At 40.2% G+C, this 23,510-nt stretch overlaps 1 protein-coding gene across 14 annotated transcripts in view; it reads right to left on the reverse strand.

Moving 5' to 3' along the window:
- Positions 1-1,606: 1,606 nt before the first annotated feature.
- Positions 1,607-23,510, reverse strand: part of CTNND1 (catenin delta 1) — a 57,890-nt gene continuing 35,986 nt past the window's right edge. For 9 of the 14 annotated variants that reach the window (XM_036762366.1, XM_036762365.1, XM_036762375.1 and 6 more), the window contains 15 exons: positions 17,496-17,959; positions 17,061-17,244; positions 15,275-15,392; positions 14,597-14,750; positions 14,190-14,207; positions 13,664-13,732; positions 11,851-11,978; positions 9,096-9,246; positions 8,582-8,774; positions 8,087-8,201; positions 7,003-7,090; positions 5,191-5,253; positions 4,499-4,599; positions 3,962-4,048; positions 1,607-3,693 (listed from right to left, as the gene is read on the reverse strand). In XM_036762366.1, the coding sequence (XP_036618261.1) occupies positions 3,682-3,693; positions 3,962-4,048; positions 4,499-4,599; positions 5,191-5,253; positions 7,003-7,090; positions 8,087-8,201; positions 8,582-8,774; positions 9,096-9,246; positions 11,851-11,978; positions 13,664-13,732; positions 14,190-14,207; positions 14,597-14,750; positions 15,275-15,392; positions 17,061-17,244; positions 17,496-17,959 (1,945 nt within the window). In that variant the 3' untranslated portion in view covers positions 1,607-3,681. The remainder of the gene's footprint in view (positions 3,694-3,961; positions 4,049-4,498; positions 4,600-5,190; positions 5,254-7,002; positions 7,091-8,086; positions 8,202-8,581; positions 8,775-9,095; positions 9,247-11,850; positions 11,979-13,663; positions 13,733-14,189; positions 14,208-14,596; positions 14,751-15,274; positions 15,393-17,060; positions 17,245-17,495; positions 17,960-23,510) is intronic. The other 5 variants (XM_036762368.1, XM_036762369.1, XM_036762371.1 and 2 more) reach the window with 5 other exon arrangements.

Genomic DNA, 23,510 nt, shown 5'->3' on the forward strand with positions numbered 1-23,510 from the left:
TCGTGGGCAACAGCTTGTAAGATTATATGAAGGCAGGCCAGCAGGCAGAGGTCTGGGGACCCTATCCTCAACCTTACACCATGACAGAACCTGGACAAAGATGGGCAGCAGCACAAGGCCTCACACACCACCACTTATAATATTTAAATATTTCTTAACCATTGAACATGTATTAAATTATTACCATTTCTTATTAAGTACTATCTTTTTAAAAAATGTATCACTGGTGACGTTTTTTAACATTTAGAGTCAACATTTTCCCCTAGAAGCCCTGTGATTATTACGTGATTTTGCATATCTCACTGCTTTTTGGAAAAGCATGTATGTTACGGTATAACCAACCAGTTAAGAGTATTGTCTCTAGAGTTAAAGGGAGTTCAAATATCACCAATGTTTATCACTGGTGTGACCTTGGGCCACGTAAGGCCCCACTTTCCTCATCTGTAATATGAAGGGATTGGCTAGATAGCCTGAAGTCCCTTCCAACTCTATAGTTTTGATCCTGTAACGATAATCAATAAATGTACAGAGCACATTTAGCAAATTCACATTGCAGCTTTTAGTTTTATATTAAGGTTCCAAGGAAGTGACACTTGTGGCTCTTCTCTGAAGACCTTTGCAATAAAGTAACTTCCATTCAAACAGCAAGCATTCGCTGAGCACCTCAGAGTTAAAAGGGCAGTGTGTCAGATTTACAGGAAGTTCAATTCATTTCTCATTTCCTTTCTGCTGCTGGAGCTATGATAGAAGTTTCTATTCTTTACCCAAATGTCAGCTCAAATATAGCACATGCTTGCCAGTAATCGGTTCTGCTAGATTTGGAATCTTGGTCTTGGACTTAAGTTTTCCCAGTAAAAGCTTCATAATTTACCCAACAATATCATGACACATTTGAAAATGCCTTTTAGTGGCCCAAGCAAAGCCGGGCTACCTCACATCCTAATCCATCAACAGCATTTCTAAAGTACAGATTTAGCCGAGGGATTGGCACCTCACTTTCTTTGGAAACGCTTAACTTTACACCTCTCTGAAAACTCAATTGATGTCTTTCCTCATTTCTGTCCTAACCTCTAGCCTTTTATCTCCTTTAAGTATTTTCTCTACCTAAAACTAGAGAAAATGATCTGGCTAGCTACCACCATTATTCTTTTTTCCACTGACACAAAAGTGAAATAGCTGGAATCCTATTGATAGCCTTAAGGAGGAAAAACTTCCTATTGCTCAGCCATGACCAAAGGAAGTAACAGTAACAAACCCTGAATCAATGCTGTTTCCTTAAATTGGTCCACTGAGAAATTTTGCATTTCCTGATGCCTCATCCCTTTATTTGAACATATCTAACCAAAGGAGTCTGAACATTTTCAAACAGAAGAATCTAATTCTTCAGACATGGGTTTCAAAGAACTCATTGCATTATATAAGCAGGACTGTCTAGATGAATTCAATCTAGACATGGTATATGCAAAGGCTTAAGAGCGAAGCTTTGTCAGTGTTTCTATCACTACCTAGGGTGGCAATGGGAATGATGTAAAGCACTGAGAAACACCTGAGGCACAAGGGAAATGTGGAGACATGGCTCAAATCAATGATTCTGAATCCTTTCACATACACACTTTAAAAATTTTATTTATATAAAAAACTCATTTGTTTTTAAAAGCGTTAACAAGAAAGAGAAAAGGGCACGGAGCAGAAGACGTGTCCCATGGTAGTGTTCGGTGGGGAGGTGGGATTTTTGGTTCTTCTGGAATTGAGTGTTTAGTGTTTTATAGTCACACAAAAAATTTTAAAAGGTCCCCAAAGCCCATATCTGTACTGATACCCACAACCCCACCGAGAAAACAAAAGAGCACCAGAAGAAAAAAGACAAAGGTGGAGGAGGGAGAGGGGGACCACAAGGAGACCCAGTTCAAGCTAGGACCCACTCCCCTCTGTGCAGTGTGTGCGCTCCTGGGGTCACCGAGAGAGCAAAAGGCTCCCCTCTACCAGCAAGGGGTGGGAAGGAAATAGTGAGCACCCAAGCTTTAGGGCAAGGCAGCTGGGTACTTTCTACCCCAGCTCAACAATCAACACTTGGGGAGGTCTTCCAGTTGCACTGAATGTGCTTTGAATTTTAATGAGGGAGGGATAGGGTTAAAAAACAAAAAGCTGAAACCACATAGCAGCTGGCTGCTCTTTTCACTACCATGCTCAAATGCACTGAGCTAGAGGAGTAGAAGAGAAGCCAGACTTTCCAGAAACCCTTCAGAGATGATGCTGAAATTTGGGGATCATGTCTCAAAACTTTCCCCTTCCCCCCCAACATTTTAAGATTTTTCCAACTAAGATTATTGCCGGAAATCCCAACTTTCACTGCTGGGTGTATGTATGTTAAGGCGGAAATAAAGGGTCATCCTCCCCCAGACCAAAAGGATAATTTGGGTTCCTCTAGGCTCTAAGAGCCAATCACTTGATCTCCCCTTAGTTTCAACGGGGAAGCAACAAAATCTAATTTGCAAAATCATTGGAAATGAGGCTGCTTCGGCAAAGAAAGGCACGTGGGGGGGAGGGGACCACCCCAGGCCAAAGGCACATGGGAGAGGCAAAGCCAGGGCAGCCCCCCTGCACAGAATGAGGAAGGGCAGGAGCTATGTACATAAAAATCCTTCTCTTGGCCAACCAACCCCAGGGTAAAGCAAAAGGAGAGGGGAAAGATAAAGGGCTAAAAAAAGAAAAGAAAAGAAAGAAAAGCTTTAAAGCTTCCCACCTCAACTTCAGACCAACCACCTTATGTACATTCCTTCCTGCTTGATAGATGAGGGAGCTGATTGTTGTTTCTTTTTTTTAAGTGACCTCTTTCTCCCCCTTCCACACTATTCCAACTCATTCCCCCAAGAACATTCCCTTAACAGCACAGCCTGATTCCCCTTCCTAAGACTTCTGAAGCAGATTTGGCCGTAACATCTGTGGTAGGATGAGGAATGAAGGGTAGAGACAGACTCAACAAAGGGTGGCAGCTACTCACTAACAGTGAGTTAGAGTCCAAAGTCCTTAGATGGTTCCCAGCCCTGGACATGCAGGAAGAAAGGTCTCCTCTGAAGGATCCCTTGGTGAGATGCCTCTTTCCCCAAATGGAATGTGCCAATGTTACCAACATTCTTTGCTTCAAAACCAAAATATCCATTAGGAATAGGAGGAGAAAAGAAACAAGAATTCACTCGTTGCCCATTGAAAAAAATTTTCCTTGCCCACCAAAAAAATTTAAAAAAGAGTCAGTCAAAACATGAAAGCTTTGATAGACACCATATACACTGAAATCAACTTCTAATTCTTCCCATGGCTTTTGATGAAGAATCTCAAACTTTCTCCCAACCTCCATATAGGACCAGCAGCTCTAGGGAGAGCTGGCAAAAGAAATAATCTGCAGCAGTTTCCCAAGGCAGGAGAAATTGAGGCATCCTATGCAAGTGACTGAGTCAGACTCCTTAGGAGAAACCAGGGTCAGGGAGGGAAGGGCAGGCATCATTGAAAGAAGCTGGGGTTGAGGAAAGGAAGGCAGTCCATATAGGGCTAACAGGGCAGGAGGCAGCCTGGCAGTTGGCACAACAGTCCAGCGAGGGAGGGGGTAGAATCATCAGTCCATTTCACCACCAAAAAATAAAAGTACATATATTATAAACCCAGATGAAGCTTGAAACAGTGGTGCTAAATCTTCTGCTGTAGAAAAAAAAGACAAGAAGTTAAAAAGGTTGGTAGTGAATACAGCCAAGAAGATGTAAATCTGGAGAAAAGAAAGTAGCACACAATGGAGGATCAGATCACCAGCTGAATGTCCCAGCCTCCCAGGGATATGATCATCACTGAACCCCCAAAGACCCATTATTGTCAGTCATTCTTTGGTCAAACCTGATCAGTTTGATTGACCCACTGCTGGCACACAAAGGTCTGATTTGAGAAGGACCTTGCATGTGGCTAAAGGACATACCATGGGGGGATAAGACAACTGGTCCCCCTCATCATCCAAAACCAAAACATCCAACTCTTCCTCCAGTGATTCCTGCCCTTCCTCCTGCTGTAAACACATGCAATTTGTTAGTATGGAGAGTGAGGTGACAGAAAACCATGTTAGTACGTGCCAAACCCTAAGCAGGTTTCAGAACTTCTGAAATGAGCGGTAACAGAACAGAAAGAGAGGGATGAACTTTCAGAAAATGATAGTGGCAGACAGAGGGAAAGCATATGGGATATGAAGATCAACAGATGAAAGTGGAGTTAGTCACATCAAAAACATGCTTGCAGTAATCTCTTCCTCATCTTCAATATCTCACAGAGGGTCCAAGAAACCTCAAAATGAATAAAAGCAGCTCTCTTTTCTTGAAGAGCTTACTAAATCAAAGAAGAGTTTGGTGAGTGTGCTTTAAAACAAACAAAAGCAAAAGAAAACAAAAAAAGAGAAACCCTCCCTAGAGGGATAAAGAACAGACTCAGACTAGACGGGCTATAGGATTGAAGAAATAGTTACCATTAAGGGTGTTCCTTTTAATGGTTCCATTTCACCCAGGTCCCCAGATCGGTCCAGTGTCCTACTGTGGTCTCCCCTCTCATTCAATGTGGCATAATTATCTGACAGAAAAATCACAGATGTAATATCCCCCGCTAGTATCAAATCAAATACTCATCAGGCCTATGTGTCCTATGCTAAACAAATACAGACTGTCTCTGCCCTCATTTAGCTCAAAATATATTTGGGAAAATAAGACTACTTTTGTCTAACACTTAGTATTTAATTATTATATATTGTCTTGTATTGTTTTCTAAAGAAATTATTTCTAAAGTATTTATCATAGACTATAAATGTGATAGTAGTTAGTGAGGGGCAAGTCACAGATTACTTCATGGAGAAGGAACTTGAAGAGTGTCTGGTTAGGCAAAGAGAGCATGAGCAGGGGTACTGAAGAAAAGCACAATCTGATGTAAACATTACAGTAAACATGGGAAATGAGAATGGCCAGGAAGAATGAAAGCAGTCATGGCCTTAAAAACCAGGCAAATTAAATTTTATACTACTAACAATTAGGAGATAAAGCTCCCCATAGTCAACCCAAATGGGAGGAGAAAAGGTGAAATAAAAAACAGTATGGAGCTAGACAGCCTCCCCCAACCCTGATGAGAACCTGTTTTCCTTATCTGGGAGAGTTAAAACAAGCATCTTACCTGATGATTTGGTATTTGGACCCATGCTGCTCATCTGAATTTCCTCCCGGTCAGATTTTTTATCTAAATAAAGTCAAAGTGTGGCATGTCAAAAGCTAAACACTGAGCACCCTTATTTCTGGCTGTCATTTTTTTCCTTTATTAAATGTAAAAACTTAACGTTGAACCTTGACACAACCATCTAAATGTTCTTAGTAACTATCAAATTTCTCTGTTAAGAGGCTGATATCCAAGATGTATAAACCGTACTCAAAGAGCTATTGTAAACTATTAGCCCCTTGAAATAATAATCCAAACCACTAATAAAATAAATGCAAAGCAAAACAACTGGAGGTTTTACCTAACACTCCGCAAACCAGCACACAGATCAGAACTATGAATCAGTGCTATCATTTTGGAAGCAATTTGAAATTAATCAAATAAAGTTACTAAAATGTCCACTCTCTGACCCAGAGATTCTATTTCTAGGCTTAATACCCCAAGGAGGCCACTTATAAGAAAGTCTTTATATACACCAAAATATTTTAGCAGTACTTTCTGAGATAGCAAAGAAGTGGAAAGCAGATGTCTATTGACTGGGGAATGCTCAAACATACTGTGGTACATGAATGTAATGGAATAGTACTATGCTATAAAAATACTGTGATAAATACAGAGAAACATGGAAAAATCCATATGAACTAGAGCAGAGTAAAGAAAGCAGAGTCAAGAAAATACATACAATGACTATGGAACAATGTAAACAGAAAGGACTGCCCCACACCAAAAAAGTGAATGGTACAAAATTATCAAGAAGAAGCATGTCTCAAAAGAAGAGATGAACAAATACTCCCACACTCCATCCCTTTGCAGAGGTTGGAGATCAACAAGTGTTGCACCTTCCAGACTTTTTTGATGTATTGATCAACTATACTGATTTTTTTTTCTCTCCTTTCTCTTTTTTGTTTTCAAAAGGTACTATTTGTTATATGGGGTGGCTCTCTGGAAGGATGATCCGAGTTAGTAAGGGAAAGTACAGTTGAGAAAAAAATAAAAAACCAATAAAAAAACTTGTTTTAAAACAGAAATCATTAAGATTCAACACTCCAAGGGTATTTTCCCAAGAAGGGGATTGGGTCAAAATATGACTATTTTTGTCATTTTTATTGAGCATTTCTAGGTTCTTCACAGAAGTTTCTGCAAGTTGGAAATATCACCAATAATGAATGAATATACATGTTTCTTTACAACCTAATCAGTTTAGTTTCATCAATTTGATGATGTGAGATAGTATATCAAGGTTGTTTTAATTTGCATCTCTGATTATTAGTGAAGTTCGAGAGTTTCCAAGTGATGATCTTATGTTTCTTTTTTTTTCCAGTGACCATTTATCCATTATGCACTGGGTGCTATACCACAACTGATTGTCATTTTTATTCACATGAAAATAGCCTTTACTGCAGCTTAAAAGGACTCATGTGAAGGGTTAGAAATCCTAGGCTAAGAAATTTCCCAGTCAAAATGCATTAGTTCATGAAGCACACTAGCAAAAAAAGGGTTCTATAAGTCTAGGATTAAACCATGTTTGGGGTTACTAACTAGGAGAAATGGCAATTTCTAATTCACCAGGGCAGACATATGTTTGTGTGAAGCTAAATCTCTAGTCTATGAATCACCCAACCTTGTGCATAAGCTCCAGTTTTTAATCAACCAAAAAAATGAATAAAAATAGTCTAGAATACTTAGAAAAAGTGTACTATTTTCTAATGAAAGAGCACTCTGCAAAACAGCATGAATAGACTGGGGGTGGGATGGTGCTATTATTTCTCTTACCTGATTTTTGGTTCCTGTCAATAAGAGGGAGGGTGCTATCATCATAAGGCTGGCTGCTTTGGCTCCGAGAAGCATTATTTAGATTGACCTGGAGACAAACATACAATACATAGGTAAACTTCTGAGTTTACAGTACTGTCGTGTCCTCTGTAGCACTATTCCCAAATCTAGTTGAACTTGCTCAAAATCACAAATAAGCAGGAAAATTAGCAGCCCAAATAGCAAAACTGTCCATTCAGTAAGACACTGGGATGAAAGTGGCAGAGACATATAATGACATCTGTAAGTAATTTGATCTAACAGTTCCAAAGATCACCTCTATGACCTAAACAGGATTCTTATCTGCAGAGTAATAAATAGCTTTGGTGAACCACAAGTTAAAAAACGGGACTGAACCAACTTTGTTTGACATTGTTTGATGGTAGTAATGTTACACTGGGGGTTAGTTACTTTCAAGGCTACCACAATATGAAAAAATTGAGAATGATTTTCTCTCTCAAGGGAGGAAGGAACTGATGAAGAGAAACCTCTGCAAAGAGCTATAAAAAATAATTACTTTTAAAACTACTGGAAGACATATTGCTTCTGTGATGACTAACTTTGATGGACTTGGCTCTTCTCAGCAATATAGGGTTCAAAGATGGCTCCAAAGGACTCATGATGGAGAGAGCTGTCCACATCCAGAGAAAGAATTAGAGAATCTGAATACAGATTGAGGCAAACTATTTGCTCTCTTTCTTGGTTTTGTTTCTTCTTTCTCATGATTCATTCCATTGGTCATGGTTCTTTACAATTTGACTATTGTGTAAATAGGTTTCATGCGAAGGTATGTGTGGAACATACATCAGATTCCATGCCATCTTGAGGTAGAGCGGGGAGGGGAAGAAAATTTGGAACTCAAAAATTTGTGGAGCTGAGTAAACTAAAAATAAAAAAATCTAAAAAATTCAAAAAAAGAAAAAAAAACTACTGGTGGAGTCTTAAATGAAGAATAGTCATTGTGATGGGAAGAAAAGAAGGAACACAGTGAAAGAATAGGCAGTTAAGTATAAGCAACTGTCATAGTCCCTAGAATGTTTGATACCTGAAAGTCTGATTTTTTCCATCCTTCCTTCTCCAGCGGCTTCCGAAGTTCCTTGTACCCCCAGACGGTCTGTAAGACAAGTGCTGCTGCCCGAACCTCCTTCTCTGATCGATTACTACAGAGAAAGAGACAACAAAATAAGACTTTAGCATGAAACTAGGAAAAGAACATAATCCTTTTCTCCTTCTCAAAATACAGAGAATATATGAATACATGCACAATGGGTTATTGATTTAATCCAGTATTTGGTCCCTGATGATGGTACTAAAGGACGTGGGAAGCCATGGAGGCCTCCATAACATCTGCATCTACCTTAAAAGGTGCATTTTCCTTTAACTAGGTTTTGGCAAATGGAACACCTCAATTTACTGTGTCAATGTTGGTGTGGGGGCAGGGGGAGGCAGGAAAAAGGGGGGAAGAAGGTGGGGCTGCTGGGCTGTGGTGTTGGAAGGTGGCACAGAGAAGGTTCAAAGGAAAATGAAGGTCAAGACAAACCCCGACTTGTTGATCAGCACTAGCTTCTCAATGCCCTGTGTCTCTCGGAGTTTCTTGGCAGCCTCCAAGTTCTCTGCAATAACTTCATTGATAGTATTCAAAACTGACACCACGGTATCCTCTGAAAAGTTGCGGGAAGAGCCCTGCTGACCACTTGGCAGGTTCTTTACAAGGTTGGGGATAGCATGCTTCCCTGTAACATTGAAAGAGAAGACAGGTGAGGAAAAATGCATCTCAAAAGGCCCTAGACTACTGTATTCAGCTACATTAAGCATATGAAGCTGTAAAATTTTTGTTCTTCTATAATTGAGGCTTCTTTTAAAAGGGCAAGGGGAGGAGCCAGAGGTACCATGGATTTATTGTTTTCCTAAGTCTGCAGCGCTCCTCCCCTTCTCCAGCCTGCCTGAGGAAGGGGGAGGATCAGGCCTTACACTCTTTGAAAACAGTTGATTAACACATCACAACACACTTCACAAGCTTCCCTTACAAGATTCTCCTCCCTGGCCCATCTCACCAATTAGTTCCTTATTTCGTGCATCCACAGCCAGATTCCGTAGAGCTCCAGAAGCAGCTTTCACCACTCGTTCATGCTCATTGGTCAAAAGATCAGCTATGGCAGAGAGTGCCTTCTCTTGGCGCAGTGCTGAACGGATATATCGGCCATACTAGAAGGTATCAAAGCAATAAGCATTTTATTAAGCACCTACTATATGCCAAGGACTAATTAAGCTCTAAGAATCTGAAGACAACAATAAAATTGTTCTTATCCTTGAGGAGCTAATATTCTAAGAGGGAGAAAACAAGGATAAGTAAAACACATAATATGTATATATGTAACATATACAAAATGGATAGAGGGAGTTTGGGGAGGAATGGACTGGGTATGATCAAAAAAGGCTTTTTATAGCAGGTGGCACTTCAAGTTCAGTCTTGAAGAGGCAGAGGGTTTAAGGAGAAGGGGGCAGGGGGAGGGAAGATAAAGAAATATTATTTATTGAGTGGGGGAGGTGGGGAGTAACAGTAAGATCTGAATTTTAGGAAAATCATTTCCAATGGCTATGAGGGTGATGTATTAGAGTAGGGGAAGAGGCTAGAGGCAGGGAGACAAATGTGGTTATTATAACAGACAAAGTAAGAGGTGACGGGGATCTGAATTAAAATGAAAACTGTGAGCGCAGAGAGAGAAAAGAGACAGAAACAAGATGTGGTAAATGAGAGTGAGGAGTCAAAGATAACATGATATTGTGAACCTAGACAACTGGAAGGATGGTGATGCCCAGAGTAGGGAGGGGAAGATAATGAGTTGTCTGTAAATGTAATAGAGCATCTGGTTCAAAATGTCCAACAAGCAGTTGGTGATGTGGGACTGATCTAGGAGTAATCTGAGGAGAGATGGTAATTAAAATCACTAGAGCTGCTGCAGCAACAGAGAGTAACAGAGAGTGTAGAAGTCCCAGAATGAAATCTAGCTTTACCCACTGTTAAGGAGCATGACATATGAACCAGTAAAGACTGAGACTGAGCAGTGGTCATACAGGTAAGAGAACCAAGAAGGCAGTGTCAGTCAGTCAATGAATATTATGAAGCAGTTCCAGTGTGCCAGCCCTCTAAGAGCTGGGGACACAAGGAAAGGAAAACAATACAAACACCACCCTGCCTCCAAGAAGCTCACATTCTAAATGAGGAGGCAACACGTAAATAACCATCTACGTAGACAACACACATACTGTAAATAGGAAGATAATTTTAGAAGAACAGACTCCTGCAGAAGGCTGCTTTTGAGCTGAGTCTTGAAGGAAGCCACGGAATTTAGAAATCAGATGGAAGGAGGAAAAACACTGCAGGCCTAGGGAATAGCCACTACAAGTTCCCAGGATCAGGAGATGGAGCATCACGCGAGAGGAACAGTGAGTAGGAAAGAACAGATGGATGGCAGAATACAAGGAGGGGAGTAAAGAAGACTGGAAAGGTAGGGAGGGCCAGACTGTGAAAGGCTTTAAATGCTAAAGGGAGGATATTATATTTTACCCTAGAGGTAAATACCAAAGTTATTGAGTAGAGGGGGTACCATGGTCAGACCATTCTGACCAAGAAGAAGTGGTGTGCGGGAGAGACTTGGGACAGAGAGCTCAATTAAAAAGATACATACTAGTCCAGGCAAGAGATGATGAAGGCTTGTACTAGGCTGCTACCTGTAGGGGATGTAGATGAGACATGTTGTGAAGGTGGAAACAAATGTTAGCAACAGATGTGATTTGTAAGTCCAAGTGAGAAGTCAAGTGTGGCACCAAGGTTGGAAGCCTGGGTACCTGGAAGGCTGGGGTGCCCTCTATAGTAACAGGCAATTTCAGAAGAGATGATTTTGGGGGAAATTCTGTTTTGAACATGTTGAGATGCCTAATAGTGGAGGCAACCTGCCTGAGAAGACAGAAGGGATTGGATCAAAGGTATAGAGAAGAGAGAAGAGGGGTTGCTTTGGCAAGAGGAAGGGCTACCTTTTCATTCAAGACAAGAGTGAATGAGGAAGTAGTGAGGGAAGATTTCTGCCTCCTATGAGAAGAGAAGGGGAGAAGATGAGACAGCTCCTGGCAAACGTCTCAAATCTTTTGGTCAAGTATAAGGTCCTCAGCTGAGAAGGTGGGGGAAGAAAAGAATAATAAAGTATCACTGTGGAAGGATAATTAGAATCTGCATGTAAAACAACTGCCTTGCTGCAGCGAAGACCCAGTTGAGATTATCTATCATATATCTGTAATGGACCCAATAAACAGTTTTGAATTTTTTTCCAATTTCATTCAGCAGCACGTGAATAGGAGCAAAAGAGGCAAATGTTGAAAATATATAAGGTCAAGGTTTTGTAAGACATGACTGGCAACAGAAGGGAAAAAGCAAAAGTGAGGAAGAGTAACCAGGAAGGTAACAAGGTCAAAGGCTCCTCAGAAATCAAGAAGGATGAGGCGAAAGAGGAGGCCATTAGATCCAACAGTTAAGAGCTCATCTGGTAACTCTGAAGGGAACAGTTTTAGTTGAGCGATGAGGTTGGAAGCCAGATTACAAAAGGCAAAGAGTCTGGCTGAGAGAGGACAGACAGGACTATATCTAGAAAGAATGGTAGACATTAGTGGTGATTTAAAGAGAGGGAAGTGTTGAGAGTGTGAGAGTGTAAAAGAGTGTGCGTGCGTGAGTACGTGTGTGATTATAGTCTGTAAGGCAGCTGAAAGAACATGGGGAAAAGGCTGGGAGTTGTTATACATTATAATTTCTCTCACCGTCCAGCGGCCAGCACACAAATTCTGGATGGCTCCAGCTGAGGCCTCCAAAATGGCAGGGGTCCTGCTCTCCTTAAGAAGAGAAATATATATACGGACTACCTCAGGCTGAAATAGAAGCTCATAGCCTGCATGGGAGAGGGAGAAGAGATAAGATATTAGAATTCCCTTTCCTAAAAGAGTTCTTACATGATGGGATATGACTATGAATACAATAAACCACACTAAACTTCTCCAATTCACAAGGCAGAAAACTCATGTAATCACTTCCATTGCTTCTTGGAAGTTAAGACTTCTAAACTATAAGTACGTAGCCTAAAGCAAGGGTGCCACAGAAAACAGGCATACCCTTTTCTCTTCTGCTTCCTTCTAACACTTCCCTCTTTTTTTAACTCCAGGAATATATATCTTAGGTTTATCAGTGACATTTTAGGAATTGTTTATCCTCATTTTACTAGTAGCACTCAAAGCTAAAGAAGTTACTGACCACTGGTCTTTGGTCCTAATTCACTTATTTTTTAAATCAATCCTGTCCTGCCTTCTACCCATGCTTACACTTTCTTCCCTAATAGATACATATTGTCCATAAACAAACCTCCACATCTGGTCGACAGAAAGAGCTGTGAATTGCTGATGAGTTTTGTGTTTCAAGGGCTTCATGCTTCCAAATCAACTTTAATATCTTAGCTAGAAGCCATATGGAATATTTTTAGGATTAATACCACAGTGTTGCATCATTTAGTAGGTACAATCATGGTAGAGTAGGAAGAATACGAGCCTTGAAATCATGAGATGGGTGTTTATAACCCAATCGGGCTGTAAAACTTACTAAGCTATGTGTCTTTGTGCAATTCACTCTTCACAGTGACTTAAATGATGTTTTTTAAACTTCAATTTCCTGAACTGTAAAGTGGGGCTAACAAACTGATTATTTCAAAGGTATATTGTGAGAAAAGCTCCTGTGAAACATCAAAAAACTTAAAATCATAATATAACATTTCAGAAACTGTGCTGAGTCAACAAATCTTTACTTCATGCCAATTATGTGTGATGCATGAGACACAGACAAAAAGAAGCCCTATTCTCAAAGCACTTACATTTTATAAGGGAAACAATACAGACACATAAATGAATAAAATAAAATATATACAAAGGAAATTTCATTGGCTGTTGGGAGGCACTAACAGTAAGGGGTGTAAATCAAAAAAGGCGTAATGTAGGAGTTGGCATTTCAGAAGGACTTTTTATATTAAATACATTTATTTTTAGTCTTCAACATTCACTTTTATAGGATTGAATTATAAATTTTTCTCCTTCCCCTCCCCAAAATGGCATACAATCCGATATAGGCTAAATTTGTATTTCAGATGGACTTTTAAGAAAGCTTAGGGATTCTATGTTAGCGGTAAAGAACTGCATTCCAGTTATGGGGTATAGGTTGCACAAAGGCATGAAAACAGGAGCTGGAATGCTGTGTATGAAGAACAGGAAGTACATCAGTTTGCTGAACCACAAAGTACGTGAAGGAGTGTAATGTGTAATAACATCAGAAAGGTGGACAAGTGTCAGACTGTGAAAGGTTTTCACAGCTTGAAGAGTTTGCATTTTATCCTAGAGGTAAGAAAGAGCTATAGAAGCAACGTAGTCAGACCTGTGCTTTATCAGGGGTGCTTCTGCAATATTAATTTGGGCAGTCGTGTGGAAGACATATTGGAGAGGAGGGATTAGAGCCTAGAAGAACAATTAGGATGTGGCTCCAAATATCTAGGATCCAAAGAGGATTAAGATTTTCTAATAAAAGGAAAATACTTACCTCGAGCAGGACTGGTTCTTTTGGGAAAATCTACTGTGTCAGTAGTTGGATCCTCCATGGGTTTTTTCCCTTTATAAAAATAAAAAAGATAAGGGGAGATAAGAAACCAAGTGCCCAAAACATGACCTTTTTTCTTATTCCTCCCTTCCTCCAAAGTGTGGATGAGTAAGAGATATTCCTTCCCAACAGGGCACATCTTTCTTTTTCTTTAATCAGTCTCTTTGGAGAATAAGCCAAAAGGCAAAAGAAAGCCAAGGCTGCTAGCTTCTCCTAGCAGAGTCATGCAAAGATAATGACAGTGGTGTGGGCCATAGGTGGAGACAACCTCTAACTGTCATCACAGCCTTAGGTGCTGCCAGGAAATAGCATGCCAAGAGCCATTAGTTCAACCTTTTTCACTGGGCTCTCCATACTATATTTCCCCTGCATGCACCCAAAGAAAAGGATTAAGAAGGAGGTGCTAGAAAAGCTAAAACCAAAACATGCATATTAGACATAGGCAAGCCCCTCAAAAGAATCCACTCACCTCTGGAGAACCACTCATCTTCCAGTGCAGCACCCGAAGTGGAGAGAGGAAGAGAGACAGAAAGGGAAGAAAATGCAGGAGAAGGATGACAATAGGACCGCAAATAGGCAGGAAAGCACAGATGGGAAAAAGAACACAGGTGAAAAGGGAAGAGTTGGGGACAGGGGAATCCCCAAATTAGTAGGATTCTCTTCCCATCACCACTATCCCAACCACAGTCATCACCACTCCCAGGACAGCAGGGACACATACATAACATAGGGGAAACAGCAGAACAGGGATGCTACTGCAACATTCCAATCATCCGGATCCTGAGCTGCTCGGCTTCTGGTTTGCATCAGGGGATGAGAGGGTTCTTTTCCTAACCATTCCCACAGCAGAAGCAAAGACTAGGAGTTAGGCCTCACCTTTGCCCTTCTTAGACCCAAAGCAGCTGGCAGCATGAGGCCCTGTGTTGTTGGCAATGTTAGGAGGAGCTTCCTGGTATCGCTCTGCCTGTGGGATCTCTCGATGGACTTGGTATGACAGGTTCCGTAGAAGGCAGACACAGTTCTCCACCAGCTGAGGGAATGGAGTGAAAGGCTCAGTAAGAGGACAAAGAATAGCCAGGTGAAGAGTAAAGAGAATCTACATATCCACAAGAAGTGGTTAGTAGTGATCTAAATCACCAGCCCTCAAAAGAACTGGCCAAGCCAATGCCGCCGGAGGGACTGTCATACAAGCGCTGGCCCCATTCTTTTGTGGTATGAACAACATGAGCTTGAACTAGCCTGATCATGTAATGACTTGCTTCCTCCCTCCCCCCATAAAACAGAATACTATATTTCCTAATCACAAGGTAGGATACCAACTGTTACACGAGGAATAGATTAAAGAAGAGTAAGTGATTCCTTTTCAGAGGGTCCTCATTCTATTTCTCCTAGGTTATCAAACCAACAGTAGAGAACAAAGATTGGTATAGATGAGGTTATTCAGACATATGCTGGACAACTGAAGTCTGCCCCTCTAGGTCCCAAATGTTTCTTTGAGGAAAGCACCCACACCATCCTTTTCCCCAGCCCCATCCTGTTCCTTTGTCTTTTTACCTTGCTGTCTGAGTCCTTCTGCCCAATCTCTGCCTGAACAATGAAGATCAGGGCATCCACCAACCCATCGCACTCCCGAAGTTTTCGACGGGCTTCACTGCGTTCTGAACTGACGTTCCTGGAGGGGAAAAGAGAGAGTCTAAATTCAGAAACTCTCTCTTCTACTTTTTTGAAATCTGTAGAGGATTATCCAATAACAAACAGCTCTCCTTTCTAAGCACACATTATTTTCATTACTGTAGAAGGGAATACAAATTTAGCTATTTTATCAAATAGAGGGTAACATGGTGAGATCTGATCTTTAGAAAGATCAATCTGACTGGAGAGTGGAGAATGGACTGGGGCGTAAAAAGACTTTTGTTAAGGAGACCAACCAATCAGCAGGCTAATGCAATATAGTCCAAGCATGATGTGATAAGGGGTGAGAGTAAGGAGTTGAAGATGACACCTAGGTTGCAAGTCTGAGAGACTGATAGGACAGTGATGACCTCCTTCTTTATTTTAAAAAACTAATCTGTAACTACCTCTAAAACTGTGTTTGCTCAAAGATTTTTCACTATGTACTTCAACTACTCTTCCCCATGTTACCTAAGTACCAATTGCTATATTGCATTCACATCAAGGTAATGGAGTCCAAATGGGGCAGTTTTACTAACGCTACTTATTTGAACAGACCACTGTACCAACACTGGCAGATCTCTTTCTTCTTTACATCTCTGTTATCCAGTTTTAACTACAAATACTCTCTGGATGATCTGGCGAGGAGGTATTGTTCAACCTTCTACCTTATTCTTGGTAATGTTTTACAAATTATCTCCTATGGTAAGCGGGCAGCTTTATCTCTTCACCTGACAAGGAGATTCAGAGTCTGCTGGATAGAGTTCTGTCTTGGCTCTTTCTGTCTCCATTTGGCAATTTCCACTTGACTTTGAGTAGTGCTGAATTTCTCTAGGGAATGGTGGTGTTTGTGCCTTCACTTTTGCTCATTTCTCCTTTTTTGGCTGGCTTATACACATCAGTTTAGAACTGCTATAAATTGTATACCATTTCTCTTTACTTTTATCCTTTCTTCTAATCTGTTGCCAATTTAAACTTTTATTGATCAGAATGAATGTAAATAGCTGAATTTGAAATGAGTCCCACATCTGTAATTAGTCATTTCCTGTCAAGATATATTGATGTCTAGAAAACATTTGGCCTCATTTTTTTAATCTTGAACCAGCATTTCCCAAAGTGTTTTTGCCATCACCTCCTATGCTCATACACATACCGGGCAACCCAAAAGTCTCAGTGAAACTTTAAGTTTAAGCTGAAGATTACATTAAGATTTTTGGGACACCTTGTATATTGTTGCCAATTTAAAATTCTTCTAAGAGGAATCATGATGAATCATTATTTTCTTTATAGTTTGATTCTTTGGGTTTACTTGAAACAAGAATGTAAATAAGGATTTGGCACAGTTCTTCCAGTGCTTTATCAACTAACTGGTCACTGGATAAAGGTTCGAGAAAGTTTTGTGCATCTTAGAACAAGACACTTTTCCTGCCTCCATCACTCAATAAACACAAGGGGCCACCATGGTGACTTGTAGCAATCAATGAGCCTCTCCGTAATTAATAAGGTTGGCTATCAAAAAAACATCAGGTTTGATGAGAGGACTGTGCTCAAAAGCTTTCTAATTTTTATACTTCACTGGCAAAGCCTTTCAGTACTAGAGTAGGAATGTTGTGGAGGCCACCAACAAAATAATTCACATATGGATAGTTCTTATAGCATCTGCTGTTACCTGAGGCAGCCAGCTGTGTTGGTGAGCACTGACTCCCATTCAATATGGCGAGGCTTACAATCTTCATTGGGTTCCCTCTCCCAGCCAGAATGTGGGATGATCACTTCATCTGTCAAAGCATGCAGTGCATGGTCCACAATCTCCATCTTGATAGAATCATGAGATGAGAGGTTCCAAAGTGTCCCTGGCAAATAAAAATTATAAAGACCTAGTGAGCTACCTCTTCAGCACTGCTCTCCATATGTCCCAAGACAGAACAAATATGGGATTTCTTGTGCCTAGGATACTACCATCACTCATGTTCCCCAAAAGTAAAGCAACTTGGAAGGAAGGCAGCAAGCCAGTACCTTTTTCCAGTCTAGAGTAATTCCCTCTGAACATTTACTGAAAGACAAATTACTTGACGGAATAACTTTCTTTCAGCCCAGTGCTTACCTGTGATGACTTCTGTAAGGTCCATGTCACGGGCCTTTCGCAGAAGACGAACAAGGGCAGGAACACCATCACAATTCTTTATGGCAATCTTATTGTCCTGGTCACGACCAAAGGAGATATTCTTGAGAGCCCCACAGGCCCCATGATGTACCTCCTTTTTGGGGTGGTCCAACAGACCCACCAACACTGGGATACCCTTAAGTTTCCGCACATCGGTCTTCACTTTATCGTTACGATAACACAGGTGCTGCAAATAGGCGGCTGCATTGGACTTGACAGCATCCAGGCGGAAGCCCAGCATGGCAATCACCTCTGGCAATTCTGGCTGCCTCCAGTTGGGGGGTGGAGGACCTCCCTTTCTCAGGCTGTCCAGACTCGCTAAACTTCCCCTTTCATGCTGAGCCAGGGGAGCCCAGTAGTATTGGTCTGGGGGTACTTCCTCACCAATTATATCTTCATAGCTCCTGAATGATTTTAGAGAAAGCAAAGAAAATATAAACCAATGTGATCTAGTCTTTCCTGAATGTACCATCTTTAAAGTATGAATTGGGGTATTGATAGCTCCGGGCATTCCCAGATTGGCATTCCTTTTTTTTAAGGGATGTGTTGTATGTATCAGTATCTTTATATGGTTAATGTCAAGGCTCTAAGCAAAGACTTTTATTTATCTACTGCTTATAATAAGTGGCAATTATAAATTAAAATCAGAAAAACCTACCCTTCAGGATGCATTTGAGTAACATTATACAGTTAACGTATCTCCGTGAGTAAAGAAATGAGGCTAAACCTTAAATCCATACATATTTGAGGAAACAGAATAGGCAGATAAAGCAATGACTGAAGGGTACATAAAAAAGCCCAGGAATGGAACTTACAATCACGAACTAAAACAGGATATAAAGTACTTACACAGGAAACAGCTGAAGAGTATAAGACCCCTTGGCATACTTTATATTCTACCTCCACTCCATTCTAGAAAATGTGAGGGGCCTAGAGAATGGCACCATTGAGAACCTCTTGCCATATCATACTAACGTTTGGCCTCGGTGTCTGTGTGTTATTGTTTTGTCACTATGATCAACATCTTTATACTGCAAGCTGGCTTCAAGTCTGACTTCTAAGATCGATTCCCTTTCTATAAACTTTGTTAAAAGTTTGTCATTAAAAAACATTATTGTCATAAAAAAAACCTGTCATTAACCACATTAACAACACAACTGGGATACCTCCCCACTAATAATAGTAGCAGGTACCTTTTCCTTACACTGGCCCCCAGGCTAAAACAGTCCTTGGACTTCAGTACCCAAAACCAACCACTAGAGGGTGAAGCTGTCACACTGTTATTTGATCATAACCACCAGGAAAAGACCCACTCACTCACTATCAGTGAGGTCATCTCATTCCATGACTCCCCCTCCCTATCCCGGGAAAGGAGAATCTATTGTTTGGATCTCTTAGAAGAGGCCTGGTTTTTTATTAGGTACATTATTAGCACCTATTGGTACTCGATGCTATGGTGAGAAGTTCTGTGCCTGCTTCCTAGAAGACAAACCTCCATCCAAGAGTTGCTTTTTAAAAATTCCTGAGACTTCCTAATTTTGCCTCCAAGCATAATCCTTCCTCTTTATAGGTCATTATCCTCTAAAGGTCAATAACCCTCAAATATCCTGCCTGTAGTTACCCTTGTTACCCTCATGTGACAAGAATAAAGTACTATGAGCCTTGGTGTGGGCTGCCTAGTCATGAGGCATAATAAAGACCTGAACAGAAAATAGTATTCCAATTCAATACATAAAATGCAGTCTGTCTGGGAAGCTGGTGAGAATCAACAAGCATATCTTTCGCTGATAACAGGTTACCATTAAAACAATTATCACAGGCTAAAGTACTCACAGCAAAACTTCAAAATACTACATTCAAAGATTATGAACCTAGTATATAGAAGGCATTGGGAAAAATGTACATGGGAAATCACTTCAAACTCATTATGAAATAGAAACAGAAGCTGAGCTAGGAAGAAACCTCAAGTTTTTATCATATTCGTTGTTTCTCTTTATACATATGAAAAAAAGAGGCCCGGAAGTTCAATGATCCCACCTAGGTCACTGAGCTAACTTATGCGTGGAGGTCTCCTGATAGCCCAGTCCGGTGCTTTTTTTCATATGGTACATTGCCACTTTGTTTAGACTTTGACCTTGTATTACTCTCCTAGGACCGGAACAGGAAGCAGCAGAATGTTCTTGCTCGACAAGCGGGTTTTTAATCCAAAACTATTTTGGCATACATCCAGAGACTGGGCACAGAAATCTCTCTTCACATAAACTTTTCAATCCACTACAGGACAGAAAAAACCCGGTTGTCCACACCCTCCTAGAGATTTCTCACTTATGAGAAATTCAGGAAATAGCCTGGTACCTGGGGCCAATGCCTTGGGAATGATCCTTCCCAGATGACCACAACTCATTATGGTTCTAGGTGGCAGGATCCCTTGTGTCCTTTTATGAATAATGGATGAGTCACAGAGGAGGGGAAAAGATAGATCAAAAGACAATCAAAAGATAGGTGACTCAGGTTTGGGTAAGGAAGCCTCAACCTCCCTTCTTTGACTGCTCAACACCATACCAGAGAAATCAGGATCAAACACTTGCTTTAGAAGGTCATGACCCTATGGTAAGATTTAACACAAACTCATACTGATATATTTTTAATCTTAAACTTACTAAGTACCTGCTAAGTATAAGGCACCCCGTTAACCACTGGGGATAGAAAAACAAAAGTAAAAAAGTACCAGCTCTCAAGCTTAGGACAGGGGAGGGGGACAGGTCAAAATGAACCCAGACATCATACTCTAGAAGATTTGAGGAAGAGAACAGTGATAAATTTCAAGGAAGGCTACTCAAGTTGAAGCTTGAAGATAAGGATTGTAAAACCATGAGGAAGCATGGTGAATACATACTTACTTTTAGACCATTTACATGTTGGGTTTGGGGAACAGCCCAACCTGACTTTACTTAATTCAGAGCATCATGGGAAAGATCTGGAGTTGGAATGAAGCTTAGAACCAATCCCTAATTTTATAGATGAGGGAACTAAGGCTCAGAGAGGTTAAGTAACTTGCCCATGATCACAAAACTAATTAAGAAAAGATGGAATATAAACCCAGGTTTTCCCGATCCAGGCCCAGCATGTTCTCCACTATGCCATGTTACCTGGAGCAAGTAAAGGTCATACAGGACAAAAGCAAAAGTATGGGATCGTTCTAAGAATGATGTCAGGAGCCCTAACACTCAGAAGGAATGAGACTGGAAAAGAAACATTAAGAATAACAACTAAAAAAAGTGGGTGTAGAACCTTAAAAAATAAGAGGATCTAAGAAGGGACAGGATTGATATTTGAGAAGTATGAGATGATGGGGAAAATGGAGAGCTGCTGAACTTTCACTTGGCTTGGTTTTTTTTTTTTTTTTCCGTTAAGGAGAATGATCTTTGAACTGGGAAGGACAATAAAACTGGTAACAAGGAACTGAAATACCAGATAAGGAGAAAGACAGCAAGACAGCACTTCAATGCTCTTGATGACCGGGTCTAGATGGGCTCCATCACATGATACAGAAAGAACAACTGACAGGATAAGCTACACTATTGTCAATGAAAAGGGAAAACCATCCCAATTTTCAAATAAAGACAACAAAATAAAGCCTGCAAACTATTGGGTAGCAAGCTTGACTAGGAATCCTGGCAAAATTTTACAATATACAACTAAAGAGATAGTAGGTCAATATCTAGAACAAGGGGCTGCATAGTCTTGACCTGGTTATTAAATTGATAAATTAAGAGCTAAAGCTAGAGCCATATATACCTAGATTTTTGCAAACACTTGGCAAAGATACAAGAGACAAATGGAAAGTTGAAGACTAAAAAGAAAACCAGTGTAGGTAGCTGGTTTCTTATTTAAAATAGGAAGTGGACCAGCACAGATTTAGCAGGTCAGTTCTGTCACTATAATGTTCACACTGGTGGCACAGTGCCATGGGCCTGGAGTCAGGAAACCTGAGTTCCAATCTGACCTCTGACACTTATTAGCTTTGTGACTCTGGGCAAGTCACCACCTCTGTTTGCCTCAGTTTTCTGAAATGGGAATAATAATAGTAAGGATAAAATGAGATAAAAATGTTAAAGCATGGTTCCTTGCACATAGTAAACACTATGTGTTTGCTCTTACTATTCAGCCTTCACTTGAAGATTCATTGGAGGGGTAGGGAACCTACTTCCCAAAGCAGTCCCATTTGACTTAAAATGAGACCCTAGGTCTTTTTCAGATATATTGTTAACTAGCCCTGCATTGAATATTTTATATTTGTGAAGCTGATTCTTGAATCCAAATTTAAGACATTTGTATTCATCACCATTATGGTCCAACACTCTAGCCTACTGAGATCTTCCCTTTGATTCAGTCATACCACTACTAAGCCATACTTCTAAGAGGAAGAGGAAAAGGACCCACATGTGCAAAATGTTTATAGTAGCATAATAGCCACTAACTGGAAACTAACATGGTATCCACCTCTTGACTAAGAGGTGATGGACTTGCAGAATGAAACACTTTTTTTGGATATAATCAATGTAGGAATATTTTTGCTGGACTATGCATGTTACAAGAGTTTTTTCTTTTATTTCTCAATGGGAGAGAAGGAGTGAGAGAGAAATAACATGCATTTTTTAAAGGAAATTTTATGAATGTGAAAATCAAGGCCTCAAACATAAATTCAAACATGCTCGGCAAAACATGGTAACACCACAGAAAGTAGGAAAATGAAATTTAAATACATCAATGACCTAGAAATTTAGTATCAGTAGGACAGATCTGGTCATTTCAATACAGTTAAGGAGGTAGTCATTCAGCAAAGATGACTATCAAAATCCTTAAAATATTCGTCAAAGATTAGGGCTATAGTATATTCATTAAATGATACAACGATTATTTTTAAAGTATGAACCTATCATCAGATACAAGCATTTAAATATCTGAGCACTCAAATGAATGATAAAAATAAAGGTTCTATGTTATAGGGGAAAGCTCTCTGAAAGAGGATGCGGGGAATGATACAGGGGAAATTTTAAGCAATGCAAAAACAAAAAGATATCAATAAAAATCTAATAAAAAATAACAAAAGATGGAAAAAGTCAAGCTCACAAGGGCTGTAGAAAGACCAGTACACTAATACACTGTTGAGTAGAATTGTGGAATGGCCAAAAAGCATTCTGAAAAGCAATTTGGAACTATGCTTTTAAAAAAGAGACTAAAATACCAGTAAACCTTTCACCAAACAACCATGTACTAAGGCAGAAGAGGTGGTAGTATCAGAGATGCAGAATGAGATATGCATTTCCAGACAGGACCCTTGTATGCATTTGTTTTCCTATTATAAAGGAGGGCTTCCTATTGGGGAAGAAGAGTAAAGCAGTATGGGAGAAGAGTTGGTGAGTTGTAATTGAAATGTCCCCAAAAAAAGGAAGAAAAGAGCATATGCGATACATTTTTAAAAAATACACAAAATACAACAGGAGGAATTCAGACAAGCGGGTCAGTTTTGTGACTATCATGTTAACATACACTTAAAACCCCAACGTAATCAAATCTCACAATTTCATACATAATCCTTTTTCTTTTCTTTGTATATGCTAATGTTCATGTTCCTTGACATTTACTAAGTTCCCAATAAAAGGAAAAAATATATTTTCTTTTAAGAAGCAGAGAGAACACTCCCAAAATGAGATGCTCTCATCTCACTGGACTAGCACTGTAATTATACCTTAGAATGAAAAATATTTTGATAAAGACAGAATGATCACCTCTCACTGTATAGGTGCATGTTCCAGTGCCCATCTGGGTAACTTGCACTGCTCTGTACCCAAACCATAAGCACCAACCACAAGCTATCATGCCAACTATAGCTATAAAAGGGTATTTTAACCGAATGCTGTCAGAGTCAACAAGATGTTACATCTTTCTCTG

The sequence above is a fragment of the Trichosurus vulpecula genome, chromosome 6 (assembly GCF_011100635.1).
Source record: "Trichosurus vulpecula isolate mTriVul1 chromosome 6, mTriVul1.pri, whole genome shotgun sequence".
Classification (NCBI taxonomy): domain Eukaryota; kingdom Metazoa; phylum Chordata; class Mammalia; order Diprotodontia; family Phalangeridae; genus Trichosurus; species Trichosurus vulpecula.